General features: G+C 51.1%; 1 protein-coding gene and 1 non-coding gene across 2 annotated transcripts; both read left to right on the top strand.

Annotated features, from left to right (window-relative positions):
* The first annotated feature begins 258 nt into the window (after nucleotides 1–258).
* On the top strand, nucleotides 259–14837 carry Itm2c (integral membrane protein 2C). The gene is made up of 6 exons (XM_041650776.1): nucleotides 259–484; nucleotides 9024–9164; nucleotides 10923–11111; nucleotides 12645–12755; nucleotides 13170–13320; nucleotides 13726–14837. The coding sequence occupies exons 1-6, from the start codon at nucleotides 359–361 to the stop codon at nucleotides 13815–13817; spliced, it is 810 nt and encodes a 269-aa protein (XP_041506710.1). The 5' UTR covers nucleotides 259–358; the 3' UTR covers nucleotides 13818–14837.
* Nucleotides 14838–17932: 3095 nt separating this feature from the next.
* On the top strand, nucleotides 17933–18067 carry LOC121447718. Its single transcript, XR_005974242.1, has one exon. It is a non-coding gene; the product is annotated as a small nucleolar RNA SNORA70 (small nucleolar RNA).
* The last annotated feature ends 3084 nt before the right edge of the window (nucleotides 18068–21151 follow it).

The following is a 21151-nucleotide window of genomic DNA, read 5'->3' as shown; positions in this document are numbered from 1 at the left end:
AAAGGGAGATGCAGTTTGTTAGAAGCACGTTGCCAGGCAACGCCGTGTTGAACGGCGTGTGAGGATGCTGGTCATGGGCAGGGAGAAGGTAGGGGACCAAGCTCCCGCGCGACGACTGAATGAATGACTTTGAGCGAGAGGTTGACAGAATCTCAACCTTCTTCAGCTACCGCGCTGAGCGCTGTGGCTCGGCGCAGGCGCCTGTTCCTTCCGTGGAGGGCGGGGCGGGGCGGGGATAGAGGCTAGGACTCCCTGAGCCATATAAACTTCCGGTGCCTGCAGCGCAGCAAGAGGCAGCGGCGCTGAGCGAGGTTGCACTGGCAGAGGCTGCAGGGAGCAGGCGCGGGTCAGCGCAGCCATGGTGAAGATCAGTTTCCAGCCCGCGGTGGCGGGCATCAAGGCCGATAAGGCCGACAAGGCAGCGGCGTCTGGCTCGGCCTCGGCCACTGCCCCGGCTGCGGAGATCCTGCTGACACCGGCGAGGGTGAGAGGCACCGGGTCCCAGGTGGGGGGTGGGGTGGGGATGGGGGCGGGGTGTTGGGGGGAATCTAGGCACTCCCTAGTGGCAGCGAGAACCAGAGAGACCCCGGAGCCTCGAGCGGAATCGGGGAGAGAGGTCTCGAAAGGCTGGTCAATCCCTAGCTGGGAAAGGGTCTTGCTTGGGTCCTTCTCCAAAGCGGCAGTCGAAAGCAATGCTGTTCTCAAGTGGGGACACACACAGAGTCTTTAACAAATGTGGGGACCCTAGGTGCCCAGTTCCAAGATAAAGGAAGGTGGCGGGCCCATGAAAGTTTGGGGAATGTTGATGAGGGTTTGCATCTGGTTCCAATCAAGGGGGACGGGCCGGGAAGCCAGTGCCTGGGTTGGGGGATGGGAGGAGGGTTGAACGTAGTTTCCCCAAAGTGGGGTTATGGGACCTGATTAGTTGGGGAATTAGCTGGGAGAAACTCGGATGAGTAATAAAAGGGGAGGTAACATTGGTTTGGTTCCCAAATTGGTGGGTGAAGGATGGTGGTGTTCGAACCGGCAGTCCTTAAAGTAATGAGCCTTCTCCCATGTCACACCTGCGGGTCCGGCTTCCTTCACCGGCCTCCAGCTGCTCTGTTACTCCCGGCTGCGTGGGCTCCCCACTGCTCCCGTGCCCTCGGCATCCCTAGTCACTCAGCTGGCATTGTGCGGAGTGGCCTCGGTGAGCGCCGCCTTCCCCTGGCTGAAGGGACCCAAGTCATTTCCGCCATGGAAAACTGTGCAGTGTCGGAGTGTGTCGTGGGGGAGGACTCGTGGCAATCACTGACGGGAGGACAGGAAAAGAAAAGCTGACCCAGCCGAGCTTCATTTTGCTCCAGTAAGGGTGTTTTCTTGTCCACTGTCACACGCCCCCAAGCGGTCTTGGGGCACCCCAAGCTTTGACCTTTCCAACCAGGCAGAACTGAAAAAGGCCTTCCACTTCCTTCTCCGCAGATCAAGTGTTGAAGCTTTGCCCTAGTGAGCCTGTGGAGAATGATCTAGAAGAGAGGGTCTTGCGGAAGTGGGCTAGTCAGAGCAGACTGGGACTCCAAAGAATGCAAGGGACGTGGGCAGCTCTCAAGCCCTTGTGTTTCAGTCACTACAGCATCCAATAGTTCATACACTAATAAGAATTCAGTGGCCACCCAGGCAGAGGTTGAAGGGTCCCTGGGCACCTCCACATGAGCAGCTTCATCTGAAGACCGGGAGTCTTTAGAATACTTGAACCGGTTTGCAGTTTAAGAGTTTGCCCTGGGGCTCATAAGCCTCCTTTATAACTTTAGGGAGGGGCCCTCACCTTTCCTCCCAGTCTGGGTATGGGGCCCCAAGAACTGGTAAGTAGCAACTCCTGGCATTATCACCCCTTGAGAAGGAAGTCCCAACGGACTGTACACAGGGCACATGCTAGGGCAACCTGCTGATGGTGTTGGATAGGGTGGCAGAGCCCAACGTGAGGAAATTACACGTTTTTCTCATTAACCTCGGAAGACTTGGTTATGTAAGTCCGTGCAATAAGATGGCAGTTTACAGATGAACACAAAACACACGCTAATAATGACAGAAAATACGAGCCTCAAAGGACCAGGTAGTTGGATTTTATGCAGTGTAAGCAATCATAGGCTAGGCGAGGGGAAGAAAGGTGCCCCAGAAACAAAAGAGGTTTTGTTGTTCAAGCAAAACCTCCGACAACAGTCCTCTAAAGACCACTGATGGTTGTCTCTGTGGGCCAACTGTCCACCCTTCAATGTTTTCTTCTTATGAGAAGATCTTTCCTTCATCATTGAGGGAGCTTGCCTGGATCCCTGGCACAGCTCTTCATATAATATTTTTTTATGGATTCAAATTGCCCCCCACCAAGACAGCTTTCCAGAACTTTTCCCACGTCAGCAGCCCCTCTCAATGGCCATCTCCGAAGAGACAGCTTGTTTGTTTTGGTCCCTCCCACCAGCGCAACGTGAGCCACCACCACTGTTCAGCTTCCTGCTTTTCTCAGGCTGCTGAAGCTCAGCAGCCCTCCCTGCCCTCACCCAGCGGGAAATGGAAATATCAACCTTGCCTTGCCCTGTGCGCTGTTGGTAATGGCCTAGAGCCTGCCCAACAGCCTCCTCTGTCACTATTGGGCTGGCCGGAGCTCGGTGAAGCAGGCTGGGCAGTCAGGAGGAGGGATTCAAATACCTACACTTTGAGACCGAACTGTTTATTGGTTAACTCAAACGACACTGCTCGCCCAAGCTCTGAGCTGATGTGAAGGGGCCGTTGATATTGGGGGTTGGCTTTGTCTACATCAGCAGCCACTGGGATCTTGAAAAGATAGATCACTCCGGCAAGCTTCTTCTTGCTCTACAATGCCAGCAGGCATATTTCCCCTTGCCCGGTGCCTAGCATGGCAGTAAGAGCAGGCAGGCAGAGGCCCGTTGCACAGCTGCGGTTCCAGAAGGAACGTGAGCCATTGTTAGAGCCCTGAGATGTGAGCCTTTGGGCTGCTGTCAACCTGTATCCAGGCCTGGGGTGGGGGGTGGTGGCAGGGGAGGTGAGGGAGGGCTGCAGCAGAGCCACCTCCCTGACAGGGCCTGCCCCTACTTCTAAGCAAATACTGAAACAAGTTTTGTTCCCAGGCCTGAGACTAGAAGGAAGTTCTGAGGCTGGCTGGGGAAGGGGTGGGTGTGGTTGAGGAGCCAGCTGGACCTACAGCTACCCCAGCATCTCCACACATTAGTTAGACTTCAATAATGAGGAACCTGCAGCCACAGCCCGGCCGCGGATGGTAAGTTGGCCGCTGAAGCGTGTGTTTGAGAACCCCTGCACCCAGCAGTAGCATGCAGCCAAGTGGTCACTCCTCCCCTTTGGAGGCTCATCCTCATCCCTCCCCCACCCACTGACTGTGTACACATATGTGCACGTGGACAGGCCCCAGGGCTGGGGGCTGCAAAGAAGAAAACATCCAGTTCAACCATCTTCTCAACTCTGTAATCTTCTCGAATTGGCATTTGTCTTTGATTAATGGTCCTTGAGTGACCCCCTCCCTCAGCCCACATACCTGTGGATCAAATTTCTCTCTCTCTCTCTCTCTCTCTCTCTCTCTCTCTTTCTTTCTCTCTGTGTGTGTGTGTGTGTGTGTGTGTCCATCCCTGTCTTCGGGCTCTTGGCAAAGGACGAGTAAGGGGAGGGTCTGTGGGTCCCTTGCCAGCTAAGAGAGCTGGTCTTCCTGGCTGGGAGGGTTGAGCCACAGTGACCTTCAAAGAGGCAGCCCAGCTCCGAGTCCTCCTTCCCCCTGTTCGCACAGTGGGAACATCCAGAGGAGTTGTTCTGCCGGGTTTTCTGCACCCCCTACTCCCCCTGCTGTTTCCCTCTCCTTTCTGTTTTCCCCTGGCTCTGCTGTTCAAGGCTGTCAGCAGACTGCTTATGAGGGGGAGTTTTTCTTCCCAAGGGGAGAAGAAATGTTTATGATTAAAAACTCAGCCACACAGCCGGGCTTTCCCCTCTGTCCTGGGAGTCTCCAGTTCTTTGTGAGCGAGAGCTCTTCCAGCCTTCAGCCTTGTTTCTTTCTGCTTCAGATCCTTTCTGGGTTTTTGATTTCTGGAGAAGCCTGGGCTGTTGGCATGGAGAAGAGAGAATTCTGGGTCCAGTCAAGCACAGGGATCCTCATAGCTGCACCCTACCCCAGAGGCCTCAGGCTAGAGTGGGTAGGGGTGGGAGGTCACTAATGGGAAACCTCTGAGCCTTGTCTATGTGTCTTTGGTTCTTGACCATCTATGCCCTCTTGCTCAGGGACAACAGGCAAGGCCTCCCACCCCCAGCAAGGCCTCGTGTGTCTGTAGGGCTGCCTCACACACACCCTTTGGCATCCTTGCCTCTGAGCTGCAGCCTGCAGCCTAGGAAAGGAGAAAATGCCAAGGATAAGGATAGCATTGGGGTGGGGGACGACTTTAAAGTCCTCAGCATTCCGACTCTGCCTGCAAGGTCTGTGTTGCTGTCCTTCCCTGCCTCCTACCCAGAAGCCTGCAGTTGTAGCATAATCCACTCATATTTCGGCATTGTTACCGAGGAGCAGTTAGCTAGCGAGCTATCATCCTTTGAGCTGTGTCGCAACTGAGCTATTTCAGGTGGCGCTTTCCTCTCCATTCTGCCCCTGGCTTTTGCTAATTATCTCACACACTGTTGGAAAGGCCCAGGGAAGCCTGAAGGCTGAGGCCCAGGCCCCTCTTGGGTCCCCAGACATCTGTCTGGCTCGCATCCCTAACACGAGTGCTCAGAGAGGCATTTTGCTCAGAGGGCTTGTTGCCTTGGAAACAATATGCGCCGTCTTTGCACTTTCTAAAGGGGAGCCCCCCAATGCCTAGCTGTTGGTAGCTATCCCATGGGGGAGGGGGAGCAACATTTCTCTGTCTCCAGCAGGACAAGATGGGGAAGCAGCTAGAGTGGAGGTTATTGCCTCAGGAAGGCTGACTGGCCACCCAGCCACTTTCACGGCTACCCCGTGATCCTTGGACCCCAAAGGTCTCAGCTTGCATGAGATCCCAGACTGCAGTGACCCCCTAGTGAGGATAGCAAGGCTTTCAGGGTTAGAAGTTAAACCTTCTTGGCTTGCTTTGACTGTGTCCAGCAGGCAAAAGCCATGTTGGGGCTCTTCGTCCTCAAGCAGGGGCATCCTAGATTTTCTTGTCAACCCTCTGTCCTATGTGTCTGAGGGTTTGGCTCAGCAGCCCAGAGTGTTGGTCAGGTAGCATGGTAATGGAGCCCCCAGCTTTGTTTCAGAAGAGGCGAACAAAAGCCATTGTTACACAGGGAAGATTTAGACTTTCCTTTTTCCCCCGTCTGAAGGGTTTGATAATTTTAGACCATGAAATAATCTGACAGGAAATGGAAAACAAACTAAATTTCATATATGCATCAATATAGGAGCCATGTACAAAGTCAAAAGTTTAAAGAAAAGGCCAGATAGCTGAAGCTTAAGTAGTATAATGCGCTACAGGAAGAAACAGGGATTTGAGGCAGCTGGTGAGGTGGCCATGCAAGTCATGGAGGGGATGAGAATGTTTCCCAGGTAACAGTTACCCATGGGGAGACCAGGCAAGGCGGGCTGTCTGTCTGAAGTCAGTCCCTCCTGCTCTGCTTCCTAGAAGAGCTTTCCTAGACAGGCGCAGGACCTGAGAGACAGGGCCTCTGGGCACTCCTCTGGTGCGGAGAGATGTCAGTTCCTTTCCCCCAAAAGAGCAGCTTTCAGAATCAGCGCACATCTGCCCACATCTGCAGTGGGCCACACTTTCTCTAACAACCAACTGGGAACCCATCAAAGAAATACATTTAGAGAGAAATACTTCTATCTCCTTCATTGGTCTAGCTAAATGTGTATAGTTAACCACCCAAACTGGGTAAGGTGAGGGGATCCCCAGTCTTGCCAGTCCCCACTGACTTCTCCCTACCTCCCGTCCCCTCCCCCAGTCCAAGAAGACCTGGACTAGCCAGAGCTTCCAAGGCTTGCAGAAGTCGGCTGCAGGGACAAGGCTGGAAGGCCTCAGCTTGCCTGTGATTTTTATGTGCTTAGCAGGCTCTTACTTGTAGTTCACTTGTGCCCCCTCCCCCAATCCTGTTTGATTCCCTCGCTAGCTTTCCCAAGCTAGCTTTTCTGGTTTTCCAGAAACACAAGAGCAAACACCATGCAGCCTCAACAGCCTGCCACCGCGGGGGCCCTAAAAAGGGAAGGCCTGGCCCACAGATCTACTATTTTTATCCCATACTTTGTCCTCCACCAGGAGCTTTCAGGTTCATTGTCTCTCTTAATCCCTGGGGGCTGGTCGCCTCACATGACCTCAGGATGGATGTCCTATTGGTGGTTCCTGGACCATCCCTACCCTGGACCCAGTGGCTACACTGTGGTCCCAGTGTGTATTGTATTTGGGCAATCTTTACTGCCTCAAAGGTAGCTACCTTTCTTTTTGTTTTGTTTTGTTTTTCAAGACAGGGTTTCTCTGTGTAGCCCTGGCTGTCCTGGAACTCGCTTGTAGATAAGGCTGGCCTCAAACTCACAGAGATCCTCCTGCCTCTGCCTCCCAAGTGCTGGCCACCATGCCAGACAACTAGACACCTTTCCTAGGACCACAGGAGCAGGCCAGTGCCGCACCTCTGGCTGTCTTGGTGGCTTGTTCATGGGAGATGCCGAGGGAGCTTGGATGTTGATGTCACCCCATAGGACCTGTCACAAAGTGCGGTTGCAAAGCCATTGCAGCCCCTTGCCCCTCAGGTCATCAGCTGTCCTAGACCCGTTTCCTTAAGGGTGCAAGGTAGCCAAGGTTGGATCTTGTGGGAGAATCCCAGCTGTAGATGTGGGGACCTAAGACATTTTCTGCCCTTCTCCTAGAGATTGGGTTAGAGAGTACCAAACAGTGGGGCCCTCTGGTGGGGTTCACCTCTACTCCTAAGGCCCAATCCCATTCCTGCACCTTCCCAGGACCCCTTTGCTGTGTTGAGATAAAAACTTGTCCTAAGTAACTAAGCAGGACCATGTCCTCACGCACCCAACACCTCTAGAAAGAAAGCTAGAGAAACAACCCAGTTCTACAATGCCTCACTGGAACCGGAGGAGGGGTCAATCAGACCTGCTTATTTAAAGCCTACGGAGGAACTCCATTCCCCAGTCAGCTTCATCTTCTCAAGGCTGGGAAGGGAGGTCTGTAAATATTGACCTTTGACCTCTCTTGGCCACGTCTGAACAGTGTAAAAGACAGGGTAAGTGGTGGGCACTAGAGGCAGAAACAAGCCTGGTGATACCTGTAGCATCACCGCGAGTAATTGAAGGCCAGCCTGGGCTACCGTGGGGGAAGGGAGGTCATGCAAAAAGATAGCCAAGAGGTAGCCCTCAGGTTCAGTTCCAGGCAGAGTTGTCTTGTGGAGTCTCATATTGTAGACCATCCACCAGCCCAGACATGTGTGGCCTGGAAGGGGGTCTGAGCGCCCTGCAATCTGAGCCCAAACCTGCATCCTGAAGCTGATTCTCCTGTGGAGCGTGTAGCCTAGGCTCTCAGACAGTTGTGTTTCTTCTCTAGTAAGAGCTTCCTGATGCTTCAAGTTTCATCTTGTAGACTCTCCTTGTGACAGCTTCCCTGACACAATGGAGGAACAGTTCAGGGCAGGCCCGGGGCTACTCGGTTAGAGATAAGCCCCAGTGTCCACATCCTCTGGGTCTCCCAGAGCCCCTGCCTGCCACAGTCAGCCATCATCCTGGGAGTTTCCAGAAGCTTCCACACCTGCCTGTGATTGGCTGACTTCACTCGTCAGCCTGATTAGATTAAGACACACGTAGGGCATTAATAAAGCATACCTTTTCGTGTGTTTGTGGAGGTTCTCCCAGAGACGTTCAGTGGAGGGGAAAAGCCTACTCAGACTGAATGTGGGTAGCCCTAGCCTGATTCCCAGACTGAGTATGAAGGGGAAGGGGAGGAAGCGCGCTGAGTCCCAGCATCCATCTGTCTGCCGCTTGATCTCCCAGATGTGGGCACGTGATGTGCAAGTCCACACCGTGATGGACTGTGAACTCAAACCTTCCTCGGGTTGTTTCTTACAGGGTCCACAGCAATGAGAAAAGTAACTGGTACATGCCCCCATCACCCACTGTCCTCATCCCGGTCCAGCCTGTGCCTCCAACCTAAGGGTCACATCTTGACCCTCTCTAGCTCTGCCCATTCTTTTTTTTGGGGGGGGGGTGGCAGATTTTCGAGACAGGGTTTCTCTGTGTAACAGTCCTGGCTGAACTGGAACTAGCTCTGTAGACCAGGCTGGCCTCGAACTCACAGAGATTCTCCTGCCTCTGCCTCCCAAGTGCTGGGATTAAAGCCGTGTGACACCACCACCCAACTTAGTTCTATCGTTTCTTGGCTTCTCATTACCCAGGACAGTGGCACCTCGCCTACCAGATGCATTCCAGTTCCCATGAGCTTCTTGGACTCATCCAGTCACTCGGGCCGCCTGATGTGCCCTATTTAATGTTTGAATGACTAAAGCACTGGTTCTCAACCTTCTAATAGTACAACCCTTTAATACAGTTCCTCGTGTTGGGGTGACCACACCATAAAATTATTTCCATCGATGCTTTGTAATTTTCCTACTATTGTGAGTCATAATACAAATGGTTTTTGTTTTGTTTTGTTTTGTTTTGGAGAAAGAGGCTTGCCAGAGGGGTCGTGACCCCAGGTTGAGAACCACTGGACCAGAGGGCAGTTAAGCTGGTTCAGTAACAAGACCTAAATTCAGGCAATTCAAAGTGTGTGTGCTTAATCCAGACTGATTGTCTTAGGGCTTCCAGGCAAGTCTCCTATTCTTTCTAGCTGGGAGGGGAGGGGGTCTGGAGAAATTATCAAGGTTCCTTTTCTTCCAGACAATCTGTGTTGTCCTTCCTGGCCCCTCCCCCTCCCCCAGGGCCCCTAGCTCAGCTAGAGGGGTGATCTCACTTAGGGAACGAGGAATTCAGAAAAGTGGTACCGTCTGGGACACCTCATTGACCATGGCACTTCTGTTCACAGGAGGAACGCCCCCCTCGCCACCGCTCCAGGAAAGGGGGCTCTGTGGGTGGCGTGTGCTACCTGTCCATGGGGATGGTCGTGCTGCTCATGGGCCTCGTCTTTGCCTCCGTCTACATCTACAGATACTTCTTCCTTGCTCAGGTGAGGAGCCAGGCGGGTGGGTGGGGGAAGGGTGGCACCAAGACAGGTAAAGGAAGTCCGCTGAGGGCGTGGGAACAGTGGAGAGCTAGGGTATGGGGATCCCATGAAGAGAGACAGTAGGCAGCCCCTGGCCCAGGCAGGCCTAGAGGGCAATCTTCATTCCTTCCAGTGTCTCCTTGTCTGCTCACCTCTTATTTTGGAGAGTCAAGCAAGAGTCCAGGTGGCTCCACCCAGGCGTCCCTACCTCTGTACCCCCTCCGACCCCTACCACCAGTGGCCAGTGTCGCTCTGGGGCATTGGCACCAGGAGAGAAGTTGGGAGTTTATGATTCTCTCTGGAGCCCAGACGCTGTATGTAGGGGCTGTACTTCACGGATGACCTAACTGTTCCTTGCATGGACCTTTGGGTTTGAGCCCTGGGCAGGTTTTGCATCATTTACCATAGCCTGCTTCAGGGAATGGAAGGTCTAGTGGAGGAGCTCGCTTGTCTTCCTCAGTACACACCCACTAGAGATCCTCCAGACCCGGGGGAGAGGAGGGGTCACCATACTTGAGTACTGAGAGATAAAGTATGGATGTATCAACAGGGACGCTCAGGACGACTTACCGGCTAGGGTTTCCGGTCATTGTGGACCCAGCTCACCCCCACATCCCTTGAGCTTTTAAGGCTGTGGTCATCTAGTTTTTCCACACTAGAAATGGCGTGGGAGCTTGTGCTCCGTCCACTGGAGACCTCGACGCCCACATTTTTCTCACCTTTGGAATTTCCCCTGAAAGCAGCTATCTCTACCTTCACGCCTGGCCTTTGCTAGGTGTCTCCTCCCTCTCTGGTGCAGGACTCTCTCTCTTTTGGCATTTTTCACTGGTGCCCCTGCTCTGTCTCCTCTCTTCCCAGACCATACATGTTCCAGATTGTCCCTGGGATAGTCTGTGGTTGATCTGAGAGCCACATCAGGTCTGCCCCAGGCATTAGGTCTCCCCTGGGCTTCCTTGAGCCCTCAGGGCCCCCGTGTGGCCAGGATGTTTCGTCATCCCAGCGGTTTCTCCTCAGACTGAGAAGGGGGAGGGAATTCTGCCCATTACATGTTTTGGAGTCCCTAGAGAAGGCAGAGTGGTGGCCCCATCACTCAGTTGTCACCAGTAGCGCTACCTTACTGCCCCTGGATGAAAGGTGATGAAGCCATCTGCCTGATGGGTAGGGCCTCAGGGCCAAGAGCGGGGTGAGCTGTATCCATGGGAAGAACATGAGGAGGGTGCGGCTTTGTCTTAGAGCTCTTCGCCTTCCCACTTTATCTTCTACCCATGTGTCTGCAGGAAGGCCCCTGGTGGTGGTCATTCCGTGGCTTGTCCCTCCTCCCTGTGCAAGCTCCTATAGGATTTGCTCTTCTGTCCAGCCACAGGGCTAGTGTGTTCTCTTCTTGTTTGCCTGGCCATTTCATAGACTAAGGCTTTGAGGCCAGGTAGACCTTCAGGATCCCTTTACAGATAGGGAAACTGAGGCTCAGAGTAGTCTTCCACCTAAGACCCTGTTTATCTGCCCTTCATTTGTGAGGCTGAAGTGACTGCTCCAAGACCCAGCTTATCTCCTCCCTTGCAGACCTGAGCTCTAGCCTACCTCCCCATTCTTCTGTTTCCCCAGCTCTGAGAAAGTCTTAGGTCCCCCACCCTTCCTGCCTCCCAAGTCTGAAGTAGGCAGATAGGCAGCGTGGCCATGTCATCACCCTGTGTGACTGTCTGTCTCTCCCCTCACTTTGTGCAGCTGGCCCGAGATAACCTCTTCCACTGTGGTGTGCTCTACGAAGACTCCCTGTCCTCCCAGATCCGGACTCGGATGGAGCTGGAGGAAGATGTGAAGATCTATCTTGAGGAGAACTATGAGCGTATCAATGTCCCCGTGCCCCAGTTTGGTGGTGGGGACCCTGCAGACATCATCCATGACTTCCAGCGGGTGAGGCCAGTTTATGGGTGGCTCGTAGGTGGCTTGGAGCTGGGGTGGGGCAGTAGAGATTGTTCTGGGGACCCAGAGCAAGGAGTAAGAACACCAAAGACTCCTTGGGTTGTGTATAAACTGTACAGCAGGTGTCTTTGGTCACCTTGACTGGCCTTTAGATACGGCTTTTATTATGGAGGTTCTATTGTTAGTTATTGCCAATGGTACATTGGGAGTGGGAGTGTGCTGCTTTGTCCTCTGCTTGACAGTCACTAGGGTTGACCGTCCCTGTGGGACCAAAGGTCCTGGGCTGCTCGCATTTGTATATCCACCATCAGAGTGTCCAGCTGAGTGGGAGTCTGTTTGTGTAACGCCACCCAGATCAAAGTCGGGCTCGCTGCCAGCACTCTGGAAGGTTCCCTCTTGCTTTTTTCCAGTCAGTTCCTTCCTCCTTGAGGTCACCGCTCTCGCCTCCGGCTGCTTTTGAGATCAGTGAGACATAGGCCCCAGCCTTCTTCCCTAGGCCTCCCAGAACCTATTAGCCAACTCCGTTAACCCTGCTTTCCCTTGGGTGTTCTGCAGCAGTGGTCTCTGGGTCCTGGGGTGTAGCATTCCTCCCTGAGACAAGGACCTTGTTGGGGGGTTGGAGGTGGCCAGGAACATTGCTCCTGTGTCCCAGGACAGCTTTCTCCCCCAGGAGAACTACACCTCACCACTTTGATGAAATACATGGTGGGATAAAGTTATGTGCCCTTATCCTCACCTAGCTCTGGAAACCCCAGACAGATCCACCAGTCTAGAGAGGAGCAGGAGGAGCGGCTGCTCCTGCCTAGATATCCAGGAACTTGGGGGTAGGGGAGGGGTGCCACTTCTGAGATCCCAGGCCCCATTGATGGCACAGTAGGACTCAGGCCTCAGCTGACTGAAAGCCTCCAGTACGCTGGCCTGGTCCAGGCCTTTGCCTTCTACAGAGACTGACAGATATTCTCTGTTATGGTTTTTGGCTCTTTAAAAGGCAAGCCACGCCCACTCCTGGTGGCCCCTCCCTCCTCTCACCATCTTGAATTCTCACTGTCCCCTCTTGGTGCGCTTCCCCCTCTCCACTTCCCCTCTTCTCTGTCTTTTTTCTCCTCTTCTCTCTCTCTCTGCCCCCCTTTCTCCCTTACCCTTCCATAACTCCCTAAATAAATATTCAACCTCACTCTACATGTTGTGTCTATCCATGTCTCTGTCTCCTGCCCACCCGCCATGTGTCTCCCCCTGCCTGGGACCAGCCATCTCTGTCTGGGACTGGCTGCTCCCAGAGCCCGCTGCCTGCCTACTGCTGTCGGGGTCCTCCCAGCATTTTTTTTTTTTTTTTTTTTTGGTTTTTCGAGACAGGGTTTCTCTGTAGCTTTGGAGCCTGTCCTACAACTCCCTTTGTAGACCAGGCTGGCCTCGAACTCACAGAGATCCGCCTGCCTCTGCCTCCCGAGTGCTGGGATTACAGGCGTGCGCCACCACCGCCCGGCCCAGCATTTTTAAAAATTCATTAAACTCTCTCCCTCTCAGGGTCTAACTGCCTACCACGACATCTCCCTGGACAAGTGCTACGTCATCGAACTCAACACCACCATTGTGCTACCCCCGCGAAACTTCTGGGAACTTCTCATGAATGTGAAGGTAGGTGGCCGTATCTTGTTTGTACCTGTCCCCTTCCCTGAGGAGGCCAGGCCTAAAGGGGGAGTCCCTGCACCCCCAAAAGATCACTTCTCCACTATTCTCTAGCCACATCCTTAGAGCCATTTCTCTGTTTCCTCTCCACCACTCACAGAACGCCAAGTGTGGCTTCCTTAGCATTCAGGTTCATGCTTTGGGTCAGCAGTGAGGGGAGCGGATGCAGGCCCTGGCCCTAGGAGCATTTCCCTTCAGGTGGGAGGCCAGATGTGCACACGTGCCAAAGCTCACCACAGAATAGGACGGGCAGCAGCCTGGAGTACCAAAGGGCTTCTGGGAGTGAGAAAGGACTGTGTGCAGTAGGAGGGGCCTAGGTGCCTACCCTGCTCTTTGATGCCACTCCCTGACCCCACTCTGCAGAGAGGGACCTACCTGCCACAGACGTACATCATCCAGGAGGAGATGGTGGTGACGGAGCATGTCAGTGACAAGGAGGCTCTGGGTTCCTTCATCTACCATCTGTGCAACGGGAAGGACACCTACCGACTGCGACGCCGGGCCACCCGGAGGCGTGAGTGACAGATGTGTCCCGGGCGCCAAAGCGGGCAGCCTCTGACGGGCCAGCCGTCCCAGCAATAGTTATGACCTAACCGCAACAAATGTCAATCAAGCACTTAAGACGTGCCGGGGATTCCCTTCCTTCACCCTCATTGTTATCAGCACCATTTCTATTCTAATTGTGCCTTTTAAAGGAAACTGAGGCACACAGGCTAAAGTAGCACCCCTAAGGGTTTATAGCAGAGCAGTGGTAGGCACCTGTTGAGCCCGACTTAGGAGCTCCCCCTACCTCACGGCGCTGTTTTGGTATATCACTTTCTGGGTTTCCCAGGTCCCAGGGTTCTCTCAGGCTCAGAGGCTGGACCACCTTTCTGGGCCTGGACAGAGGCCTAACGGGGACTTTTCTCTTTCTTCCCAGGGATCAACAAACGTGGGGCCAAGGACTGCAATGCCATCCGCCACTTTGAGAACACCTTTGTGGTGGAGACGCTCATCTGCGGGGTGGTGTGAGGCCTTCTGTCCAGGCCCACCCCTGCCCTCTTCTCTCTCCTTCTGGCCACTCTCTGGCCCCCCTCCTCCCTTTGCTTATTAGCTTGTAACTTGGGCACTTTTCCATAGACGTGACATGTCCCACTACCCTTTCCAGCCCCAGCCCCATCCTAATCCCCGTACCAGGGCTGTGATCTCTCGAGGGGACCTCTGAGACTGCTTGTCTTTCAGGTGTGAGGCGGGAGGGGACAGTTGCCCAAGATGGTTTCCGTAACCCATTGTTTTAAGTCAGCTCCCCAGTGGCTGGGCCAAGGGGAAGGACTAAAGGGAGGGGCTGGACATGTGAAAGCTTGGGGCAGGGGCAAGGCCTGGCATGGGGTTCAGAAATAGCCCCCCACATTTGGGGAAGTCCCGAAAGACTTTTTTTTCTTGCACAGCACACTTCTTCCTCCGTTCTCCTGGTTCTGAGGCCTAAGTGCGGACAAAGGATGGGGAAATGTGTCCTGGGTTGGACCTGTCAGAGCCCAAGAGAAGGTGGCTATCCTGGGGTCAGGGCCTTTGTCCTACCAGCAGGAGCCTGGAGTTTGAGGGTGGGAATGAGTCTGCCAAGCACAATTGTTCTGAGTGGAACCAAAGAAAGGAGGAGCTGGGCCGCCCTGGTCTGGCACCTAGGAGCCCAGGAGCAGGTGGGTATAGCTGTGGTAAGCTACAGGCCCTGGGCAGCGGATGGAGCCCATGCATCCTCCATGGCTTGGCTTCTGTGAACGATGGAGGCGGGAAGGAGAGCCACCTGGTACTTTGGTCCCTGCTTCCTCTTCCGTTCTGGATCCAGCCCCTCTGTCCAGGGGTGCGTGATGTTTCTCCTCCTCCTTCTGCATGTTTATAACGATGTTCGTGCTGGCCGCCTGGGTGAGGCTTTGGTGCCTCGGGTCAGACCTGGGTTCTCCATGGCGGTGAAGCTCTCAAATGCTTTGTATATTTTCTCTATTAGATCTCTTTTCAGAAGTGTCTAGAAAATTAAAAAAAAAAAAAAAAAGCTTCGACTTTGGCCCTGGTGTTGTGGCTAGTTGGGGGGGTATCTTATGGGTTGTGGGTTCTCTGAGGACAAAGTAGCCGGGGGGGGGGGGGGGTAGTGGACAGGGAGAAACCAATGAGCCTTGGCATTCCCTAAGTCAGCAAGGGAGTGTGGGGTGGGGTGTCTCCTCCATTGTCTTCCTAGATCCCCTGGACTGTGCCTGAGCCAAGTGCTCACATTTGTAGCCGGAAGTATCCAGAGAGCTTCTGGAAACCGCTCAAGGACAGGCTGCTCTTCCTTTAGTGCAGGCAGAGCACCTGCTGTAAGGGTTGTGACAGATGACGTCATTGTTGCACATCCTCAGGCACAAAGACAGCGTCGTATTTGCCACAATGCCTAGGAAATTAGCGATTGTTCTTGGTGGATCAGAAATAGTCATAGGGTCATGTCCTCCAGGGAAGGAGGCAAAGAGAGCTGACTAGGGCCTTAGCTAAGTGGACACAGGTGGCAAAACGGAATCGGTGCCCTGGGATTGAGGGTGGGTGGGGACCCACAACCTGGTGCTGTTCACAATGTCAACACCTCTCAAGGGACACAAGAGGGTCAAATTCATACAGATATACCTTATCTGGACACAGGACCTCTGGCATGATTTGTTTTGCTTATATCCTAAATATAATGCAGTCCACCAAAGGGCTTGCTAGATTTGCTTTTGAACTTGACCCATTCGGTTCTTGGGAGAAAGTAAACATAAGAAAAGCCAGATAAATCCCACAAAGGTCAAAGAACACCCTTCACATACATCGCAGGACAAATGACAATAATTACAGGGCTTGGGATGGCAAAGGAAGAGTGGGACGCAGTGGGGGACCCAGAATTGGCTTAAATTGCAGGGAAATTTAATACATGGTTTCCCATGGCATTTCAGGTTAGTGGGGACATGTGTGTAATTTTCAGTGAAACAACCGATTAGCCATTTTGACCGAATAAACCTGGATCCTGCCTCCCTGAACAAAATTGATTCAAGTTTTAAACATAAGATAAAGGAAAATAATTAGGTGTAATATAAGCACCATCCCCACTGAGAATCAATGAAGTTTAAATTTATATATGGCGAGAGTCTCGGGAGGTAACTATAAACAGAATGTAAAGGGCTGTGCTCCTTAATAGTGTGCGCCTTTTTGTTCGTTAATTTGTGCTTGTTTTGTTTCGTTTTGGGTTTTGTTTCATTTTTTTTTTTTTTACAAGACAGGGTTTCTGTGTGTCCTGGCTGTCCTGGAACTCTCTGTGGACCAGGCTGGTCTTGAACTCACAGAAATCCTCCTGCCTCCGGAGCACTGGGATTAAAGGAGTGTGCCCCCACCGCCACCACCTCACTTCAGAGCTTTTTGTTTGTTTGTTTTTGTGAATAGGTTGAGATGTTTAATTGCAATTGTGAAGAACACAGATCAAAACTAGTGAGAACATTTTTACACATCAAGTCGGGGTTGGAGTTTTCATTTGGTGGTGTGGTTCATATCATGAAGCATTTGTTACATTCGAAATACTTGACATCATTAGTGTGGTGTTATCGATAAGATAGGAAACGTACTAAGTGATGTGTCCTAGAAACCCACCAGATTTAAGACTGTCACATAGCCACTCTGCAAGTTGTCCTTTGAAAAGCTATGTCCCCTCCCTTTCCCATCTTTATAAAATGTTAAAGACAGACCCCACCCCTACACGATTAACATGTTAATAGCTGAGCAGGGTAAGGTGGCTCAGGCCTTTAATCTCAGCTCTTGGCAGGCAGAGGCGGGTGGATCTCTGTGGGTTCAAGACCAGCTCTGGTCTACAGAGCGAGTTCCAGGACAGCAAGGGCTATGTAGAGAGACCCTGTCTATAAATCAATCAATAAATAAATATGTTGATTGTTGAATAATTTTTCTATAGATGTCCAGAACTCAAGAGTGTATCAGAGTGTATAGGCTTTTTTGTTTTGTTTTGTTTGTTTGTTTTGTTTTTTTCGAGACAGGGTTTCTCTATGGCTTTGGAGCCTGTCCTGGAACTAGCTCAGAGATCTGCCTGCCTCTGCCTCCCAAGTGCTGGGATTAAAAGTGTGTGCCACCACTGCCCAGTTTAAGCTCTACTTTTTAAAGGTGTGTGTGCGCACGTGTGTGTGTGTGTGTGTGTAACACACATGGGCGGAAATGCCTGCAGAGGCCAGAAGAGGGCATCAGATCCCCTAGAGCTGAAGTTACAGGTTACTGTGATCTGTCCAACATGCGTGCTCAGAATCGAATTCCTGTCCTCTGCAAAGAGCAATACATACTCTTAACTATTGCGCCATCTCCCTGGCCCCCTTCTTCAGTTTTATGTACCAACTAATAAAACATATAAAGTGCTTTGAGGCTTAACTTGCAGACAATCAACTATGTTTGCATAAGTAAATGCAGGACATAGCCTCTGGGGTCCAGGTTAATAACTATGTTCTGACCAAAAGGCAGAAAGAGGAAATCCACACCATGGATGAAGAAGACAGTGACAGACCCCACTGAACCTTATCGGGCATTCACCATTCTGCACACTGTGCCCCTTTTCCTCTCTATGGAAATCCTTGTACCCCAGCTCTCCAAGACAGTGCTCTGGGGAACCACACTTCTTTCTCTTCTCAGGACCAGTTTTAGAATACCTTTCATTTTCTTCCTATTGATGGTGGTGTCTTTGGCTTTTTGAGAACAAGCTGACAGCCGAGGCTGGTGATGGACATAGCTTGATAGCAGTAACTGATTACGCCCGCTTTGTGTTCAGCTGGGGAAGCTTGACTGGAGCTGGACATGCAAGATGGACTCAGCCTCCAAGGGCCACTGATCTTCAGTAGTCTTCCCTGGTACCTGATAGTTCATCAGCTGAGTTATAAGGGAAAGGATACATAAGCCATCAGTCCTTGAGGCCTGGGATTGGGAGTTCCAGTGTATTACTGGACAGTATTTTGTTGATAAAGGCCAGTCATAAAACGTTCAGTTTCAAGATGAGTGGAAGTGAGTCATCTCTGGAGGTTGGGAAGGCATCCAGGCCCAGAGCCAGAGGCAGGGAATTATGGCAGTCTAATAGGAGACTCTGATCATGCTCAGCCTCTGACCTCCATATTTAAGAAATGAACTGGTCCCTTTCCCCTTGTGGGTCTGGTGTGCAATGGTTGCAAACAGCAGCCTCCTTGGTAGTGTATGCAGCCTGTTACCTGTATGGGTTGCCCTAAGGGACCTTGGAGACAATTTTCTGGCACTTATTCAAGTCTCTGATCTCAATTCTGTCTCCAATGTAGGCTCCAGACAGGCATGTGTGGTGCCTTTGGGAAGCCCCAGGGCACAGTGGCCAGGGTTCACATTGGCCAGGTCATCATGTCCATCCGCACTAAGCTGCAGAATAAGGAACATGTGATTGAGGCTCTTTGTAGAGCCAAGTTCAAGTTCCCTGGCCGCCAGAAGATCCACATCTCAAAGAAATGGGGCTTTACTAAATTTAATGCAGATAAATTTGAAGACATGATTGCTGAGAAGCGACTCATTCCTGATGGCTGTGGGGTCAAATATATTCCTAATCGTGGTCCCCTGGACAAGTGGCGAGCCCTACACTCCTGAGGGCTTTCACGGTGCTCTCCTGTAGCCTACCAAATCATGTTCAGGAATAAATCTCACATCCAGTCTGCCAAAAACAACAACAACAACAAAAAAAAAAATGAACTAATACCAAAGCTCATTTTATGCCAATTTGACACCAGCCAAAGTTATCTACAAGGAGGAAACCTCAGTTAAGAGTTAAGAAAATGCCTCCATAAGATTGGGCTGTAGAAAGGCCTGTAAGACATTTTCTTAATTAGTGAATGATGGGGAAAGACCCAGCCCATTGTGGGTGGTGCTATCCCTGGGTTGGTCATCGGGTTCTATAAGAAAGAAGGCTGAGCAAGCCAATAAGCAGCCCCCTCTATGGCCTCTGCATCAGCTCCTCTTCCAAGTTCTAGCCCTGCTTGAGCTCCTGTTTTGATTTCCTCCAGTCTTGAACTATGATCTGGAAGTGTAAGCTAAATAAACCCTTTCCTCGCAACTTGCTTTTGGTTTTGCCTTAAATTATACAAGTGGCCGCAAAATATTTTGTTTTATTTTCTGACTCACTTGTGCCTCTTAATACATTTCCCAGATTCACCCGTGTGACGTCTGTAATCTTCAGTTCATATTTACAGTCCGTTATAATCAGTCCATTGTATGAATATGACACTTAGCAATTTAATGATGACTTTTTGAATTCTGAGTTCTTACAACTAGAGTGAGTGCCTTCATAAGTATCTTTTAAAGATTTTATTTTTATCTTTGAGAATGTGCATGTCGGGGGCTGGAGAGATGGCTCAGAGGTTAAGAGCACTGACTGCTCTTCCAGAGGTCCTGAGTTCATTCTCAGCAACTGCATGGTGGCTCACAACCATCTGTAATGAGATCTGGTGCCTTCTTCTGGCATGTAGGAATACATGCAGGTAGAACACTGTATACATAATAAATAGATGAATCTTATTTTTTTTTTTAAAAAAAATGTGCATGTCAGGAGCTGGAGAGATGACTCAGCAGTTAAGAACCCTGGCTGTTCTTCCAGAGGACCCTGGTTCAATTCCCAGCACCCGCGTGGCAGCTTGCAACTGTTTGTAACTCCAGTTCCAGGTGCTCTCCAGGACACCAATACACATAAAATTAAAAGAAAAAAAAAAGAAAATTGTGTGTGTGCATGTAAGTGCAGGTGCCTGAAAGTCCAGAAGAAGGTATCAGAGTCCCTGTAGCTGGAGTTACAAGTGGCTGTGAACTGCCCAACATGGGCCCTAGGAACTGAAATCAGGTCCTCTAGAAAAGCAGCAAGCATACTAAGCAATGAGTCACCTCACCAACTTCCTGGGGAACATTTTTGATGGGGCCTCTGGAGTGTGTGGACAAGGGCTTCTCTTTTATGTAAGGAAGGAGAGTCAGTGGCTTACACAGCAAGCAAATGTTCGTCTCACACGAATTCAGCCTGGAATGTTGTGTGTAGGCGTTGTCCACTGTGCACTCTCGGCTGCTCCAGAGACATACTTCTTATTCCACATCCTTGCCAACACATAACACCAAGCATCCTTGAGACATTTTGCCAATGATTTGGGAGCAAAATGGTTTTTCATTATGAATTTAATTTCATCTCTCTGATGACCAGGAAACTGGAGAAAGTTTGGCGTACCTATCGGATCTCAGGTTTCCCTTTCCCTGTGACCATTCGTGGTCTTCCGCCTATTTTATGGGCTTTTTACTTTCTCATTAGTTTGCGGGCATCCTTAATGTAGTTTGTGTCATTTTGTATTCCGTTCTCAATGGGCGACTAATCTCATACCCCAGTTTGTGGTTTGTCTCTCCTCCCTTGTGGTCTCATCTATGAACAGCAATGATTCACCTCACTGTCGTCTGAGTTAATCCATATTCTACATAAACTTGTTGCGTCTTGTTTTGGAAGTTCTGTCCAAAGGTTAGACAGACATTATCCTACAGTGTTCTTCTGATCCTTTGAGTTTTGAATTGTATTTTTTTTCTGTGTAAATGTATGTGCATGTGTTTGTGTACTTTGCGTGTACATACGGAAGCCAGAGATCAATGTCAAGTGTCTTCCTCAATCATTTTCCATGTTGTTGTGATGACGATGATGATGATGATGATGATGATGATGATGGTGATGGCGATGGTGATGATGATGGCGATGGTGATGATGATGTAGCGCTGCTCTCCAGTTTTCAGCATAGCAAGGATGACCTTGGGCTTTGGAGCCTCCTGCTGAGCACTAGGATTATAGACATGAGTCACCAGGCCTGGTTTACACAGTGCTGGAGATTGAACCCTGGGCTCTGTGCAGACTAGATGAGCACCCTGCCAAATGAGCTACATCCTCAGACCTCCACATGCTTTTTAAGACAGGATCTCTCATTAACCCCAAAACTTGCCCATTTAGATAGACTGGCTGGCTAGTGAACCACAGAGATCCTCCTGTCTCTGCGTCCCTAGCACTGGAATTACAGGCAAGTACCAATGTGCCCAGCTTTTTATGTGGATTCTGGGCTTGAACTCAGGTTCTTTTGATCATTTAGTCCTTTCACTGACTCTGCCATCTCCTCAACCCCACTTTTTTTAAAAATCTATTTTTAACCCTCTGGATGGGCTGGAGAGATGGCTCAGCTGTTAAGAGCACTTGCTGCAAACTCAAGTCCAAATGGATCAAAGACCCCAACATAAAGCCAGCCACACTGAACCTCATAGAAGAGAAAGTGGGAAGTACACTTAAACACATTGGAACAGGGTAC

Source organism: Microtus oregoni, unplaced genomic scaffold (assembly GCF_018167655.1).
Source record: "Microtus oregoni isolate MIOR12 unplaced genomic scaffold, Mior012 000004F_ref0000308, whole genome shotgun sequence".
Taxonomy (NCBI): Eukaryota; Metazoa; Chordata; class Mammalia; order Rodentia; family Cricetidae; genus Microtus; species Microtus oregoni.
The sequence above is the reverse complement of the archived record's forward strand: the minus strand, read 5'-3'. Positions and strand labels throughout refer to the sequence as shown.

Excerpts from the sequence above, each read along its gene's own strand:
- Itm2c (XM_041650776.1), top strand. The coding sequence starts at position 359 with ATGGTGAAGATCAGTTTCCAGCCCGCGGTGGCGGGCATCAAGGCCGAT. Across the intron at positions 11,112-12,644 it reads TCATCCATGACTTCCAGCGG|GGTCTAACTGCCTACCACGA; the intron begins GTGAGGCCAGTT and ends TCTCCCTCTCAG. Across the intron at positions 12,756-13,169 it reads AACTTCTCATGAATGTGAAG|AGAGGGACCTACCTGCCACA; the intron begins GTAGGTGGCCGT and ends CCCACTCTGCAG.